Source organism: Electrona antarctica (genome assembly GCF_951216825.1).
Source record: "Electrona antarctica genome assembly, chromosome: 5".
Lineage (NCBI taxonomy): Eukaryota > Metazoa > Chordata > Actinopteri > Myctophiformes > Myctophidae > Electrona > Electrona antarctica.
The window spans coordinates 11,855,199-11,872,523 of NC_136810.1; the positions used below are offsets into that span (position 1 = coordinate 11,855,199).

Below are 17,325 nucleotides of genomic sequence, written 5' to 3' on the forward strand. Positions count from 1 at the left end.
AAGCCATTCCTCCTTTATGATGAATTCCTGTTCTGTCTATAGAAGTGTCTATTTGTACGTCTCTAAATGTTTTGATGATTTGAACATGGTGGACCCTATTGGAAACAAGTGTAATGCTTAATTGGGTCGTCCACTCACAGTTAACAGCCTTTGTATTGAGTTTGTGCTTGAAATGTACTGTAATTCTGCAAACTGTTAATACATTCTTCAATCAATCAATCCCTATTCGCCAATAAAAGGCCCCATCAAGTGGCAACACGCAACAGTATTCTGAAGAAAAAAGCAAAAACTGTTGGGTAGTAAAACTAATGTCCAAGCCTGATCCAGATTTCACCAGTGAGAGTCACTGCCTGGACCTGAGAACAATGCGCATGCGTCGCAGCGTCTGAGCCTACAACGTCAGCCCAATCTGCAGTGTTTTTGAATACGGGAGGTGGGAAGTTGGAAGTAGTCGAGTACCATTGTCTAGGAAACTTGACTCAGTATTACCAACATTATCCATAATATCTCTATGGTATTAATTATGAAGACCACGGATTCACCGGTCAGCCGTCGGTTAGTTTAGGAGCAGAACAATCCGCCGTCCTAAAGCGTGATGGAGACTAATTTAGATCTTTGTCAACCGCTGGTTTTCTTTGACTTGGAGACAACTGGACTCGGTGAGGTGATTTTAATACCCATACCCAGAAGTGGAGTGTGTGTCTCGTGTTTTCTGGTGTCCCTGTTTCATAGGGGGTAGAGAGAAGGTCTACTAGTAACTTTACTAGCACATTAGCACAATGCTTGCGCGTTATTTATATGTATTTGTTGCTGCTAAGAAGTAGCGTCCGTCAGTGCAACATGGAACCCTGCCTGTATGTATGCAATGCATGCCATGAAACAAACTGGAAATGTCGCCCCCTGGCTGTCGTGTTTGACTTCTCAGTAAATTCATCGTTTTCATACCAAAACGGTCACATTTTTGAGTGGTGCAACCACTCCAAGGAACAGCAATGTCTGTGTTAACCTATGTGACTGTGTGCCTATGTGTTAACCTATGTGTGTGACCATGAGTACCAGTAGGGGCAAAAGTAAGAGGGGAGTTGCACCACTCAGTTCACACGGGTGTGATTTTTATTTTATAAGCACTGTAATTATTTTAAAAAGTCTTAAAAGCTAGAAATAATACAATGTATATCTGTCCACACCAATGCAACTCTTGCATTGTTGTGCTTGACCTTAAAACGGTTTTGTCTCAAGGAGCCCCTACCGGTGTGGTTGGGGCTTTAGGTCAGGGAGGTCAGGGACACAGACATATGCAGTTGTAGTTTACAAATGTAAATTATTTAATATTTTCTTATATGAAACAAAGACAAACATTAATATTTAGGTTACAATCACATGTGAGAAATATTTACAAGATGCATCACTAAACCGATTACTAAAAACGTAATTAGTTCTGTGACTGTTGTTGATCAGTCGATTAATCGCTTCACCCCATGTCACATGTTCGTCGTCTCGTCCAGGAAACAGCTGTGAAATCATCCAGCTGGCGGCGGTGAGTGGCGGTCACTCTCTCAACCTTTACACCGTACCGCGCTGTCGCATGCAGAGCGGCGCTGCCAGAGTCACCGGCTTCAGGGTGCGCAGACACCGGCTCTACCTCCACCGCCAGCCCGTGCCCACCAACTCCCTCCAGGAACTCCTGGTGGCTTTCATCGCTTTCCTCCGCATGCTGGGGCAGCCGCTGCTCGTTGGCCACAACATCAAACGTTTCGACTGCCCGGTCTTGGCTAGGGCGCTCGACGAACTGACGCTCAGAGCCGAGTTTGAGTCTTCGGTCTCGGGCTGCCTGGACACCCTGCCTCTGGCTCGTGACGTGCTCAAAGACCGCGGCCTCAGCAGTTTCCGACAGGAGAATCTGCTCAGGGAGGTGTTGGGGATGGAATACAAGGCCCACGATGCTTTGGAGGATGTGCGTGCCCTGCAGATGCTCTACGGACAGGGACTTCAGCCCAACTTGACACTTGTGCACAGACATGCTTTCTCTATGGAATCTGTGAAACGGACGGGATCAAAGCAGCAGCCCACATCTGGTTCATCTGTGGCTTCTCGCTCATTACCTGAACAATAAGTAATGTTAAATTGTGGGTGTGCTTCATATTTCCATGTGCCAGCATCCATCCATGCTGGCACACAGTACCAGCTAACACACCCTGTGGCCTCAATGGATGTTATTACCTTCCCCCAGGGCTTTCTCTGCAGCAGTTCTTTATGCCAAAATAACTGCTGTGAAAGGGGTCTTCTGAACAGTTTGACCTGCCCGGCACAACTACTTTCTTCTATTTGTGGCCAATGAACAGTATAGTACGCTGATTATTACATGGATGGATTACTTAAAAAAAGAGTAGTTCACTTACAATCAATTACACACCCCATGAAGCCATGAATTCACAGATCTTCTTTGTTTTGTCTCATTCCTGAGCCAATAATTTGACCGCTGGTCATCAAATTATTGGCTTAGGAATGCGACAAAAACATCTCCATGAATTCAAGGCTTCATGGGGTGTGTAACTTACAACATATAAAGGGTGAACTTCTCCTTTAAGGCTATTTCAATGGCTGATGTTGCTGAAGGGGAGTGTTAGTCAATCCTCTTTACTTTCGCAGTCCACATTTAACTTTTTGTTCACCGATCCTTTATACCAGTTGAAAGAGTCAGACACAGGACAGTGATGTCAACTGAGTCTGCTAAGCTGCTCTCCGATTGGCTGATATCCATTTGTGTGTGATCAACCAAATACATTAATTGTGACTTATAATAATGATCTAAGATAATTGTATTTAATGCACTTAATTCTTATACATGATTTTAAGGTGTGATGGATTTGCTAATAAATGTCTTGAATTTTACATTTTGGTTGCTGTATTTGATTTGTACTGGTAACCGGTATGCATGTATGTTGTGTATATTTGCGTATATTTGCTAAAAATGGGTGGTGCACACTGGAACAGGAGAAAAAGGCCAAGGCCACGTTGTGTGATCCGTGTGTGTTCGTACTGCTGGTTTTCATTTTAGTTGTCTAATTGGGGATTCAGACCTGGTACACCAAGCCAAGTTTATTTTTATGGCAGATTTCCTATACACAAAAGGCTAATTCAACGTGCTTTACATAAGGCATAAAATGAGATGGGGATTTAGAGAGAAATAGGTCAGGGTGTATTTCTTCTCATACAGATACAATGGGAGCATTATAGTGCAACTTGGGACTTGAACCATTGAACCCACATGCCAAAGGAGACTGGTCTCCCTGGTCTCGTAATATTTTTGAGTATCCTTTCTACCTTCAGCACATGTCAGTCCTCCATCAGAACGAGCAATACACACTTTAAAATTCACCTCATTATACATACATAAACGTGTGTAAAGTGAACTTTTGGTAACTCTTTATTTTACAGTCCCCTGATCTCCAGTTATTTACTAGGAAAGCAGATGTAATCAAATATAGACAGGGAAATATCCATAGGAAATAATAGTCCATTATGTAACTATATTGGCAAAAGTAGTTATTGGGAAATTAATTTGTACTTAAGACATTTTAGAAAGCATATCCATGAAAGCAATAAGGTACACCCGCACACTATTTGCTTGGTACATGAGTATTGTCTTATTTAATGAAGCAACGTTTCGGTCCCTCCAGACCTTCCTCAGGCAGGGACCGAAACGTTGCTTCATTAAATAAGACAATACTCATGTACCGAGCAAATACAGTGTGCGGGTGTACCTTATTGCTTTCATTGATGTCCACTGGCCTACACACCTGTGCATATGCCTAATTTCTAGGTGTGTGAATGTTTTCTCCTACAGAAAGCATATCCAACCATCTAAACCTAGACTATGTATAATATGAGAAAGTACTTTGTATTTGAGGAAATGTGCATAGCTTTATTTTATACTTGATTAACTGGGGAGACCTAATTAAGTCTTGTTTGGACATGGTCGTGGATCATCTAATTCTTCCTGTATTTTTAAGATGACAATAGTAATATATGAAATTGACTTCATGTCGCTATTCAATTAATTCATCTTGAATTTAATCCATAATTATTCCAATATTATTTCTGGATTGACTTAGCCTTCAGGACAGGCAGTTAAGAGATGAGCTCTAACCTTCAGCAGAAGTTTTATGAAGCTAGTGGTCATTATGGTTTGAGTTGTACAGAGACAAACCTGTACATTACCGGTATGTTATGGTCATAATTTACTAGATACTGGCGTTAGTTACATTGCTATGACATTTTCATGAGTTGAAAGCTTTTGGTAGTGTCATTAGGTAGGCCAGAGAACAGATGTAAATGAATCAGAATATTAAACTAGTTTGTCTGAAGAGTTTAGAACCAGAGATCTATGGATCAGCCCTGTTTATCAAGGATATTATTGGCTGCTGTTGATTCTTTTAACAGGTGTGTGTTGATGTATCATCCCCATCATTTTAAAAAAATTATATGGGGCGGTTTCTATGAGGTATTTCTGTTGCATACAATGACACACTAATTAATGAAGGATATAGACACAAGCAAAGAGAAACACTTAGCAGAACAGGTCTTTATTAATCCAGCTTGAGATACTTTCTCCACACAGCTCCATGCAGTGGGAAACACCATCTCGTTACAAAATGCTAAAACATGCCCTCATCGCAGACTTTAATATAGGAAAACATTATCATACAGTTGTTCTTTTTTTAAACCTCGTCATACCACCACCACAGCCTTCAGATCTGTGTGCTCTCAAGATGCACAAATGTATTAAAATAAAATCCAAAAGTAAAACACTTTAGTGCAAATAAGTTCAGTAACAAAGTGCCTGCTTGGTTAAATCCTTAAATATCCACTTTTAATGTCCATTGTTAGACTTCATATTAGCACCAAACAAACCAGCATCATGTACTGTTACTTCATCAGGAAGACAGCAGGATCAGATACACAGTAAAACATCAAAGCACCCCATATACAAGTAGTAGTGTTAAGTACACAGGATGCAGGAAAGTAGCAGACTTATGGCCTTTATGACAACATTACACAATGGACCCCTAATATTTCTTAAACAATAGCATGTATAATCTGTGGTCTATGAGCCCCCCTTTCAGCCCAGGGACTTTGGATGGGACGGGGTTAATTTAGACTTTCAACATACAGTAGATCACGACTGGAAACGTTTTCGGTCAACATCCACTATGGCCCACCCCTTACAAACACCTTTAGCGATTTCAAAATAACTTAAATTTTTAACTTGAAATTCCGAAATTGAGTGGTTTCTGTTGGTACTGTACACCAACTTCCCAGCCATGAAGGTGGTTCTGTTGCACAACCCTGGATATGATAAACAAAGAAACACATTCTTAATCTGGCCTTGGTATACTGGATTGTATCATATTTATCATAGTTTTCACTACACCAGGGTTGTGCTGTACCTTATAGTACTACAGTAGTTGAGGTCACAGTAAACGCATACCATTTTCTCAAAGCAATTCGCTAAAGTGCTAAGCATAAAACAAAATCTCTCTGGAAGCTGTTCTTGTAATACTGTGATGGGCTTTGGTACAACAGCAGCAATATGCTGTACTATACACAGGTGTACAGTACCTTACAATATTATGTACTGATTGAATTGTATGCGAGTAGACTTACCGTTATTTCAGTCTCGTATAATATACGTTTCGGCCAAGCAATCTGATTTGTCAAAGACGCATTCAAACCATACTCATGAGTCCTAATAGCCGTGCTGCATGGAAAAATGTATTCACTATGCTAACAGTAACCATGACACAGATCTATATAGTGATCATTCTTCTGTTCTTAAATATGTACATGACTAAGAATACAACTTTGTAGATGGTACACATGCATTGTTATTTTTTGATATCCCAAGTCTTTTGTTGGGATTAGAGTTTATTTTAATGTTGATGGTCTATGTACTCAACAATAAAGTAACAATAAAGAAGCCTTCTATGATGTGATGACTCTGCACATGGACAGAAATCTCGCCAGTTCACCATTGTGGCCATGAGAAAAGAGACCCAATGTCTCAGACATGCTCAGTCGGTGGTGGTAAGTTAAATGACCCATCTCTGGATCTGTTGATTTTTATTTTATTTTATGGATTGTCTGTTGTGGACACTAGATGGAGGTGTCTCACCTCAGAATGGTTTGGACCGGTGGTAATGGGAGGTTAGGAAGTGATATAGGAAGCTGACTGTACCTGTGTGTCGTGATGCAATGTTTTGGAAGTAAAGATCAGAGACTCCACACTCCGTCTGTTCGTCTAATTCCTTAACTTCCACAGTGGTGACCCTGAACGTTTAATTGAATATGTCGCAAGGTAACCCAGAGGCCACTTATTTTAGGGCTACACAGTTGATGCCCCAAGTTCTCCCACACAACCATCCTTCTCCGTTCTCTACACTGGCTCCCCGTAGCGGCTCGCATCCAGTTCAAAACCCTGGTGTTAGCCTATAGGGCAGTGAAAGGAACAGCTCCTTCCTACCTCCGGGCTATGGTCGATGCCTACACCCCTGCCCGACCACTTCGGTCTGCCACCTCGGGGTGACTGATTGCCTCGTCACTCAAGGGTCCTTCTGGCCGATCCACACGGTCACGACTCTTTTCTGTTCTGGCCCCAGTGGTGGAATGAACTTCCCACTGATGTTAGGACAGCAGAGTCACTGCCCATATTTCGCCGCAGGTTGAAAACCCACCTCTTCAGGAAACACTACCCTTCCTCTCTGCCTGACCTACTTGTTATTAACTAGTTGTACGAACGCTTGTTTTCTATTGTTGTATTGTTTATTGGATCTTGTTTAGTCGATACACTTAATTGTTTTAGCTCATGCTCATTTGATTTAGCTATTTTGTCTCATCTGTTTAAGGAAATAGGTAGCTGATATATTGCACTTTTACCTTAGCGCTAGGTATACTCTTGGTTGCTTGTTTTTGCAGAAAATGCACTAAAGACTTCTGGTGATTAGTAGTTTTTGTTCCCTACCTATGTTGAATACACTTATTGTAAGTCGCTTTGGATAAAAGCGTCTGCTAAATGACTGTAATGTAATGTAATGTTGATTGGAAAACGGTGAGTACTATGCTAGAGTAGTACTGTCACTGTTCTGTGGCAAAGTAGATGTCACAGAACAGAATACGATCACATTTGATCATATTAATTTAAAAAAGAAAAGAAAATGGGTGACACAATGTGCAAAGATTTTCTTGCCATATGCTATGTGCTGTTTTCCTGTCCCCAATAAGAAAGAAAAAAAACATTTGATCATATTCAAACAAACAAAAATGAAACATTTTTCCAGTTTTCCACCTTCACCCATTATGCAACATTGTGCACTTTGTGCAGACTTAGGTTGTGTGTGTTCATGTTATGTTGACCTGGGGGTCGTAGTCGTACCTGTAGACTAACTTTTCAACCCCCGACCCCCAAATAATGCTGTCATTGACTCACGACCCCAACCTAAACCTGGAGGTAATTCTATGCACATAAACGTGCACATTTGGTGGGCATTTGTCCACACATGTAATGTATTAAGCCTAGGGCTATGTAGGGTTTTTGATGACTAAAAATAAATTTGCGACCCCAACTTTGGGAACCCCTTCTGTCTACCACTACATCCATTCGTCAACTACTTGACTCAGGACAGCATGCCTGTTGGCATGGAGGTTACAGGGTTCTCCACCAGTGGTGTCATGCTCGTAGAACGCAGTACCACACCGTGGTACCAGTAATCTTGTGACGTGCGCACATGCACGCACATGCGTGCATGCACGTGACGTCATTAAAACGTGTGGTACGAGTAAAAAAAACACCATGACACCACTGTTCTCCACAGAATGTGATTGGTTGATGAGACAACAGAGAAGTCATCTTCTCTGCTTCAGGAAGTGTTTGGAGTCTGGATTCATCATGGCTTTGTGCTGGATCACCAAGGCATAGTTTATTCTTCTAGTTTCTATTGAATTTCTTTCTCTGTAAAACTCAGGACTGGATAAATAAATGTGTGTAGAACCAGGAAGAACCCAAACTCTGTGTACTACAAAATAAAAGTTCTTCCAAACCCCAGGGAACGGTGTGTCTCCACTCTCACATTGCAGGTTGATAGACTCACAGAACAGAATGCCTACAGCAGGCAGCAGGCTCGGTACATGGTCATCCCCGCCTGGGACTCGACATGCAGGGAGACACTCTCATTGGCCGACACAAAGAGGACGGTGCCCCGGCAGAGAGCAATGTCGGAGTGGGCGGCGGCAGAGGTGGCGGTGGCGTCGCCCTCGATGACCAGGAGGATCCCGGCGCAGTCCAGTGGGGCCACGGTGTACTGCTTTACCGCCGCTGGAACCTGAGAGGGACCAGGTCAGATGACCAGGTCAGATGATTAGGGCAGCTGGTACTCACCCTGCCTGAACACCAGTGTTCATTTTGTCGACAAACGACGACCAAAAATGTTTGTCGACTACCTTTTTTCACTGACAAAAACTAAATAAAAACTACGCCAAAAACTGAGACTAAATACATTGACAATTTCGTCAACAAATAAAAACAAGACCAAAAAGTTAGGGAGGGACTAGTGGAAGAGATCCAGTAGAACTAAAAGACAAGTCATTTTATGTTTGGTTGTACTCGGGTGTTGCACCCTGAACATAGCAGATCTACAAGCAACACGTCGCGACGCGTTGTAAGCTTGTAGATTGGTTATTTTCAGCATGCAAGTGTAAAATCAGCCATTACGATGCCATCAAGTCCTCAACTGTAGATTGTATCTACCTAAAACTACTACAAGACTAAAAGTAAAACCTTTCAGATATGATATAAAAATATAACTAAATCAAAATTTGCTGTCAAAATTAACCCTGCCTGATCACGAGAAGAAATGCCCAATTTGTTTTACCTGTATCTTCATGACGGTGAAGTCTGGTATGTGAGGGTCGTAGAGGGTCACAAAGGGATCAGAGGGGTCTGGGGCGGAGGGGAAGATCTTGGCGCTGGCCGGAGCAGGACTGTAGTTCAGCATCTCACACAGCGTGTTGACGTCAATATATTTGGGCGTCAGGCCAGCTCGGACTGTGTTGTCTGAACACGCCATGCACTCCATGCAATCTGAGCAAGACAGGTTGGGGTGGGGGAGGCATTAATATTAATAATAATAATAATAATAATAATAATAATAAAACTTTTGTATGAAGTGAAAATGAAAATGCAGCTCAACGTGTATACAGAGCAATAAAGAAAAGAAAAGCAAAGCTATGCAATACCCGTTGTACCCATGTCAGAGTACCCATTCCACCCATCTGCCTGTGTCCCTTTTATGCCCATATATGGAGATTTCTGTATATATCTCTCTGTGTCCCTTTATTTAAATATACATATTCAGGTCTGAACGCAGCATTAGGTGTAATGGGAGTTTATTCCAAGCCGTCGGGCCATAGAAGCAGAATGCTGCTTCACCGTGTTTTTATAAGCCATTGTAGGGCACATCGAGCAGGTCAGCAGTGGAGGACCTGAGGGGGCGGTTTGGGACATATCTGGGCAGATAGTCATATAGGTAGGAAGGTGCCAGACCATTCAGAGCTTTATTAACAAGTAAAATAATTGTAATCCTAAAAACACCCGGGAGCAAATGTAGTGAAGCTAAAACTGGAGTAATATGTTCTCTCATCTTAGTTTTAGTTAAAACTCTGGCGCACGCATTTTGAACAAGCTGCAATCTGTCAGTTGTTTTCTTTGGCAGGCCAGAAAAAGTGCATTGCAGCAATGAAGCAGTGAGAAAAAAGGCGTGGATCAGCATTTTAGCATCATCCAATGACAGATTCTCCAATTCGTGCAATATCTCTAAGGTGAAAAAAGGCAGTCTTGGTTAATGTGTGTATTAAATGTATTATAAATTCAATAATAACCCCTAAGTTCTTTATTGTACGGTTACTTTCTACAGGCAGGTTACCGTGCCTGTAGAAAGTAGATAGTAGATCTAAGTAGATAGTAGATCTACTATCTTCTTTCTGCTCACTAGAACCAATTGCTTGGAACCACAAAACCAAGTATGTGGAAGTATATACTACTACTACACCCCCCCACCCCCCAAATAAATAAATAAATAAAATAAAAAATAATATAGAATGGTATGCTAAATCATCAAACTGACCACCAGACAGGTAGGCATGGGGTTCGTTGGCTCCGAGGAACATTGCCTCGCCGGGTTCTAGCACCATGTGATTCAGGAAGTAGATGGAGAAACATCCGATGTCACCGGGATACTGGGAATGGAGGCGGAGCAACAGCTCTCCATGGCTGCTGGATGTTTCGTGTCCTGCGGCAGCTGGAAGGAGAGCGACATTCATCGGTCAATCAATGATAGGTAGGTCAACAACACACACCTTCCATTCAAACAATTCCACCAGTGGTTCTCAACCTTTTCAGGCCATGAACCCCAAAATAACCACCCTGACCCTGATTTTGCACTTGGAATGTAGGAGTTGAGGCATTACATTTAGTTTGACTGAATATATATATATATATTTGACATCTTTCTTATATTATTTGACAATTTGTCAAATAATTTGTCAATGTGTTAACTCCTCGCTACTACAGTACTGTAGGTCCATTCAGTCTAATTATAGGGCTTCAACAATTCGTTCAGACTTTTGCACCGTCCTCACCTTCCTCAGTGATTCTCTTCACCAACATGTTGAGTTTGTCCACAAACATTTTCTTCTCACAGTTCATCATCCTAGTGAAGCACTTCTTAAGGGCTCCACCAACACGGACTGCATCTCCCACGCTGCACTGCAGCTCCTCCGCCGCGGCGTTCCCCACCAGCGCACGGAACTCAGGGACAACTGACACACACACACACACACTGAAACAACTTTCTCTTTTTAAATTGAGTGCAAACTCAATTTAAGTTTTTTAACCTCTAGAAGGCAAATTTCTGTCTGTGTGAGTTGTGTTGGAAGCAGGAGACCTGCGCCTTCGCAACAAACAAACTTCATAAACAATCAATTGCTAGCATTATCAGTTGGCCCTACACATAATTTTTAAGGGACCAAGCCCGAAGGGACTCCTTGGTCTCTTGTTGTATTTGTCTGTTTTTTTCTTCTTCTTCCACCAAAAATAGCAATGCTGGCTTAACCGTGCAGTCTGTTTTTGCGAAACCTGACAATATGGTAAAGGGCTATGCGAAGCCCATGACCATTGGCCAAAGGCTGGCACTATAGCACTTAATTGAAATGTTTTAACAGGCATACAGTAGCTTATGAAATGTTTGACCGTCAGCAATAAAACTCCGATACACATACAGTATGAGTCTCCATCGTGCCGAACAACTTTCGTGTTCTGACTTTTGACCTCTGACCTTTAGATCACCCACCATTTTGAATTATAGGGGCTCAGCTCAGCATTATAGGGATCTTTGCTCAAAATACACCAGAATTTCTACACAGGAACTTTGGACCTATACGGACAAAAAAATATCAGAAACTTACAGTATGGTAGAGGGTCATGCCAAATAGCACTGAAACCAGTCTTACTCCAATTTGCCAAAGGGGTGCACTATAGCAATCGTTTGAAAATGAAAACTTTGAACAGGCATAACTCATGCCTCGTTTGGCCAAAAGCCATGGATCTTGTTTACACATGTGCCTTGACTCATGCGGAACATATCTGTCACTTTGACCAGTAAGCTCCACCTTCAGATTTTCCACCATTTTGAGCGGTTTGAAAAACCTTGATAAACCCGATTTTCTGCTGGGAGTTTTGAGAAATTTGCGTGACATGTTGTGTACACAATGTATAGACCATTATCTGAAATCCCTACATGAACATTTGTACAAAAGAATATAGCTGCAGGCAGCGATAACAGGCACTTTGAACAGCCATAACTCATGCCTCATCTGTCTGTCTGTATGTTTGGGTTACGAACAGCTGCAATACAGCCTAAAGGGGCTTATTGCTTGGTCCTGTCTTATCGCTGCTTGCAGCTATATTCTTACTTTAAATTCTTGTTTTAGTGTTCAGTTGCACTTTAAAATAGGTATGCACGGCCACCAAATATAAAGCACTCATCTCACTTCTACAACAATAATAATAATGACAATAATAATCTCAACAACTCCAAACCATCTTTACAATCCCAGGAAGCTCAAGGGATTGCGGGTACTCACATGTCATGAAGCCCAGGATCTCCTCTACAGGCCTGAAGCCACAGAGCCCCTGGAAGCGGGTGAGAGCGATGGCCATCTCTGGCTTGTGGTTGTTGTCTGGGTAATGTTCCGGAAACTGAGCATGAAGCTTGGCAGCCAGCTCCTGACCAAACACCATAATGACGAAGACGAGACACAATGATTAGTGATGCTGAATGCCCACATCTCAGTAGCTTGTTCAAAAACTCAATTAATAATTAACAAATACCATCAGTAGATTGTTTACAATTCCTTCATGCCGGCCCACAAACAACACTGACAAGAGAGTGATTGAACAGAGATAGTGCTACCTCTAATATAATGATCGCAAAGGATATTAAATTAGGTGACAGTTGCTGTCTGAATATGACACTGATACATCCAGTCTCACAAGGACATCCAGTCTCACAAGGCAACTGTCTTGGTTCTTCTAAAATATGTCACCTCTGACTCTTACACACAACAAGCACACAACCTGCCTTGTCGTAGCAAGGGCTTCTGGATGAAGCTTCTTCTTTTACATGTGTTCACTTCTGCTTCTTTAACAATGTAGTAGGTTGTGGTTTCAAATGTAACCGTTTAGTACTTCCACAATGACAATGCAGGTGGCGGTGGTTCAGGGGTAGAGTGCCTGGATGGTAACCGCAAGGTTGCCAGTTCGAACCTGGGCTCCCCCAGAGTTACTGTCGAAGTGTCCTTAGAACCCCTAATTGCTCCCGATGTGCTAGTTGGTGCCTTGCATGGTTTCCGCTGCCATCGGTGTATGAATGTGTGTGTGAATGGGTGAATGTAATGCACAATCTCTGTAAAGCGCCTTGGATAAAGGCGCTATATAAATGCACCATTTACCATTTTGTATGGTCTACTCTATATAACTGGGCCGTGCTTTTGTAGCATGTGGGCCGAGCGCTGTCATTTACGTTTGCACACTGACTTTAAGTATAATTCAGGCCTTAATCTCAACAATGCTTCGTCATTTTTCGGCTATAGTGTAGATTTTTGTCCTAACAAACATTGAATGCCATTGACAATGAATGGAGAATTTACATCATGTGTGTCTGAGCAAATCTGTATTTTTGTCCTACAGAAAGATCAAATTCCCATTGACAATGAATGGAGAGTTTACGTCATAATATGTAGACGAGCAAATGGGCTATTTTTGTCCTACACAAAGGACTGGATTCAATGAATGGATGCATGAATGGATGCAATGAATGGATGCTGTATAAGAGCACCCCTCATTCACACGGGTGTGATTTTTATATTCTTGTTAGACCTGTAAACTGTTTCGTGTTGGACCTTGTCCAGAACCAATTCCTGTAGTCCAAATGGCAAATGTGCGCATACCATTTGTATAGAGTGCATGTGTGTTCTTTTGTACACACGTGTACATTAGTGCATATGGATACGTGCCAGTATTAGACAGTGCATAGGTGTGGTCTTACGCATGTACGGTATGCATGTACACATTGTACAGTATTTGTTTGTGTGTACACAGTGTACTCACCCTATTGGGATGTGCCTGTATAGACAGGGCTGTGTTGACAGACAGCACCTTGAAGAGGAAGGGAAGCTGGCCCTGGAAGGTGTCTTTGACCTTTGACCCCAGACTGGCAGGGTTATGGGTAATCCACTCTCCTAGGGTCCTCTGGGATATTCTGTTGTCTTTGATTTCGGCATCACCTTTAGGGTGAGCACCCATCCAAAGCTATGGGAGAGACAGAGAGGTCACCTTTAGGGTGAGCACCCATCCACATAGTTCAAAACGTTTCATCAGATCAGATTTGGATTTTGGGTAGTTCAAAACCAAAAATATAAGATCAGATCAGGAAATCAAATCCAAGCTTTAATCTGGATAAAATCTTCTAAATGGGTAGTTCAAAACAAAAACACAGGATAGGGGTCAGTTTGAACCAAAAACAATCTGGATTACCTTGATCCCACTGGAGGGGTAGATTAAAGGTGGCCTTACACTAGCCGATTTTTTTCAATATGAAATCTGATAGCACCACACACTGCAGGATAATCGGAGCGGGGCAGAGCAAATATCAAACATTCTTGATGTTGATCGGGCCGATCCCGATCGTGCTTTGAGCGGCCCGAGCAGATCGATTGAGTAGAAAAGTGCTATATTAAAATCATATGTATTATTAAAGTTTGTAAATTGGAATGGAGTCTCTTTTTGTCCTCCACTTCGCAGTTCCGTGGACCTCTAATATTAACCCCCAACTGACTGCCGAGTGTGACTGTGGACCAGGCCGTGGACCAGGCCACTTCATGGAGCCCAGCAGTCTCCCAGCAGTTCTTGTAATATACACTGTATAGGCTCCAGTAAGGCCTGCCACTAACCCAACATCCGGGGAATCCTTCCCCGGAGTCTCTTTTTGTCCTCCACTTCGCAGTTCCGTGGACCTCTAATATTAACCCCTAACTGACTGCCGAGTGTGACCGTGGACCAGGCCACTTCATGGAGCCCACCAGAAGTGTAACCGTGGACCCGGCCTCACAGTGCACGACCTGGACCAGATGTGGACCAGGCCCCTCCATGGAGCCCACCCTGTCTATCTCTCTTCTATTCTTTCTTCCTATTCCCCTCTACCCCCCCCCCCCCCTCTCCCCCGACACGGTCGAGGCAGATGGCCGCCCACCCTAGAGTCGGGTTCTGCCTGACGTTTCTTCCTAAAGGGGAGTTTTTCGTTACCATTGTCGTAATATTGCTTGCTCTGGGTGGATCTTTGTTGGTTGTAAAGTGTCTTGAGACAACTTGTTGTGATTTGACACTTTAATAAAATTGAATTGAATTGAACTGTCATAATTCAGTGTGTGAAATAAAGGATTTGACCCCCCCAGGCTATACTATGGATTAGAAAGACAAATAAATAGCTGCCAAATTTGACATTAGGGTCTAGCATTGATGCGTGACTATAAGGATGCACATTTTGAGGCCCATGAGTGAGACTAGCTGGGGAAATCTGGGTCAGTAAAGTTAATAAGTAATACTCTCCGCTCCACTTGAAAAAGTATCCTTGAGCAAGGCACTGTGTCATTTGCTTCAGTTTAGTGTTAAGAAACCAACTGTCAGAGACTGCATTAGCTCCCAATTGTGAATATGAGTAAATAATGTTTAGTAACTGCTTACATGCTAAACGCGTCAGTTGACACAGAGAAGACATTCTAACAATATGCTTACGGTATGCTACCATATCCATATAACTCGCTGCCATTGTGCCAACACAACCCCAGATAGCAGATAAGAATGCAAATCAATAACACCAACCACTGTGACCACAGCATGTTACTCAACCATGACTCCACTGTTAATGTACGTGATAAGGTCACACTGCCAAAACTAGGTCCGTTGACCTTTATGACAAAGCCTCCCAGAGCCCTTGAGGCTAAGAATAGATGACTGGCACGACGGGCTGTCAAGATCCTGATGTGAGGCAATGTTTGTGTGAAGCTAGCTATTCTATTCGTGTAATGTTTGTTTTTTCTTCAAATAGTCCTACAATTTTAAGCTTTGGGAATATCCCAATTTGAATTCAGTGGTCGAAATTCGTTGAATATCTAGAAAGCAGTGGCTCAGGAGGTGAGTGGCCACTTGGGAAACTGAAGGTTCCCAGTTTGATATCTGTCCCCCTGTCTGTGTTAGTGTCTCCAGATGAGCAGGTTGCTGCTGTTGTCGGTGTGCAAATGGAAATGGATCTAATGGTATGTATATTAAAGTGCTTTGGATAAAGGCGCTATATACTGTAAATGCACCATTGACCATTAAATGGTGCATTAATGGTAGCCTTTATGGTTGATTAAAAGTAAAACCATAAAGGCTTTGACAAATTAAGCCTGAATTTAAACTTTCTCTATCCAGGGATGATTTCACTGGGTAGTATGCTTTAATACTGTTTTTTCAGACCCACCATTCACTGTTTTCACATTCCCTCTCTGCATTCACAACTGCTATATGCCCATAACACAGCTCCAATAAGTAGTTAATAGGGTTATAGCTGTCTTGCCCAAGGGCGTTATGGGGACAATCAAGGGTACCTCTGCATACGGTTTGCCATCGTCAATGACAGCCAGAGGGTCTCCACCAACAAGCAGCTTGGCTACTTCACTGCTGAGCCCCACCTTGCCCCATGCGTAGTTCTGCACGGCACAGGTCAGTGGAAATACTGTGGAGAATTATCACAACATGCACATCTAGTAGGTTCAGTTCAGAAAAATAAATACCTCATCATCACACATTCGACACCAGCCTTACTTACAGTATTACTAACAGAAGACAAGATAAAACTTTATCCCATGCGGCTATAATATACAGTCCACACAGCAATAAAATAAAACACCCTTTTGCGACGGTCCCTTACTCTGCCCAGCTGATTATGCGTCGTTCCTTGAAAGCAGCTACTTTGTTACAACCACTGAACGTGCTCAACAACTCGGCTTTCATTGATCTGGTCTAGATAACGTTATGTACCACAATTAATCAAGGAACCGTGATGACTGAAGGTGTATTTTATTGTTTCCAACGTAACGTTACACAAGTCGTAATAAATGATCAATGACTCTCGTTAAGTCATATATAAAGAGATTGACATTATTTTAATCCTAGACTGAATTCTTACCATACCGTACGAGTTTTTTTGGTAATGCACCGAGAGGATAGATAAAATAAAAATAAAATAAAGGGATGAATTGTCTCTCACCTCTGACTTCCTCCATTGCTGCTCTGAGTGTATCTAGCCGAGTATGCCTGTATGGTCATTGGTCACAGCGTACGTGACGTCACGATGAGAAATCTCTTCAGTACTAGTAGTCGAGAAATATTATATAAATTCGCTGATTTAAACACGTTTAGCAAATAATATATATTTTTTTTTATCCCAGTGTTCTTTTGGATTAAAAAAAAGATTAAACAAAATATAACCAAACGAACGATTGATTGATTGATTTATTTATTAACAGCAGAATTACAGTACATTTAAATAATTGAAATTGTGAACAATGCCGGGAAGAAAACGATACAATTCCAATATAATTAGTTTATTGAGAAATCAGACGTTAATCAGCCAACCAGCTTTCTAGACTACACTTGTAGTACACTTGGCAGGA

General features: G+C 42.1%; 2 protein-coding genes across 2 annotated transcripts; one reads left to right on the forward strand and one right to left on the reverse strand.

The window, feature by feature from the left end:
• The first annotated feature begins 398 nt into the window (after positions 1-398).
• Positions 399-2,892, forward strand: plex9.2 (PML-like exon 9.2). Its single transcript, XM_079501136.1, has 2 exons — positions 399-659; positions 1,506-2,892. The coding sequence occupies exons 1-2, from the start codon at positions 596-598 to the stop codon at positions 2,111-2,113; spliced, it is 672 nt and encodes a 223-aa protein (XP_079357262.1). The 5' UTR covers positions 399-595; the 3' UTR covers positions 2,114-2,892.
• Positions 2,893-7,094: 4,202 nt separating this feature from the next.
• mpi (mannose phosphate isomerase) lies at positions 7,095-16,985 on the reverse strand. Its single transcript, XM_079501693.1, has 8 exons — positions 16,920-16,985; positions 16,258-16,385; positions 13,721-13,921; positions 12,196-12,337; positions 10,693-10,872; positions 10,179-10,352; positions 8,928-9,136; positions 7,095-8,378 (listed from the first exon to the last, which is right to left on the reverse strand). Exons 1-8 carry the CDS (start codon positions 16,933-16,935, stop codon positions 8,160-8,162), a joined length of 1,269 nt encoding a protein of 422 aa, XP_079357819.1. The 5' UTR covers positions 16,936-16,985; the 3' UTR covers positions 7,095-8,159.
• Positions 16,986-17,325: the final 340 nt, after the last annotated feature.

Bases quoted from the DNA above. Each gene is read 5' to 3' on its own strand.
- plex9.2 (XM_079501136.1), top strand. From the start codon at position 596: ATGGAGACTAATTTAGATCTTTGTCAACCGCTGGTTTTCTTTGACTTG. The intron at 660-1,505 runs GTGAGGTGATTT...CGTCTCGTCCAG, and splicing joins CTTGGAGACAACTGGACTCG to GAAACAGCTGTGAAATCATC.
- mpi (XM_079501693.1), bottom strand. The intron at 10,353-10,692 runs GTGAGGACGGTG...CTCTCCTTCCAG, and splicing joins GAAGAGAATCACTGAGGAAG to CTGCCGCAGGACACGAAACA. The intron at 8,379-8,927 runs GTAAAACAAATT...GGTCCCTCTCAG, and splicing joins TCACCGTCATGAAGATACAG to GTTCCAGCGGCGGTAAAGCA.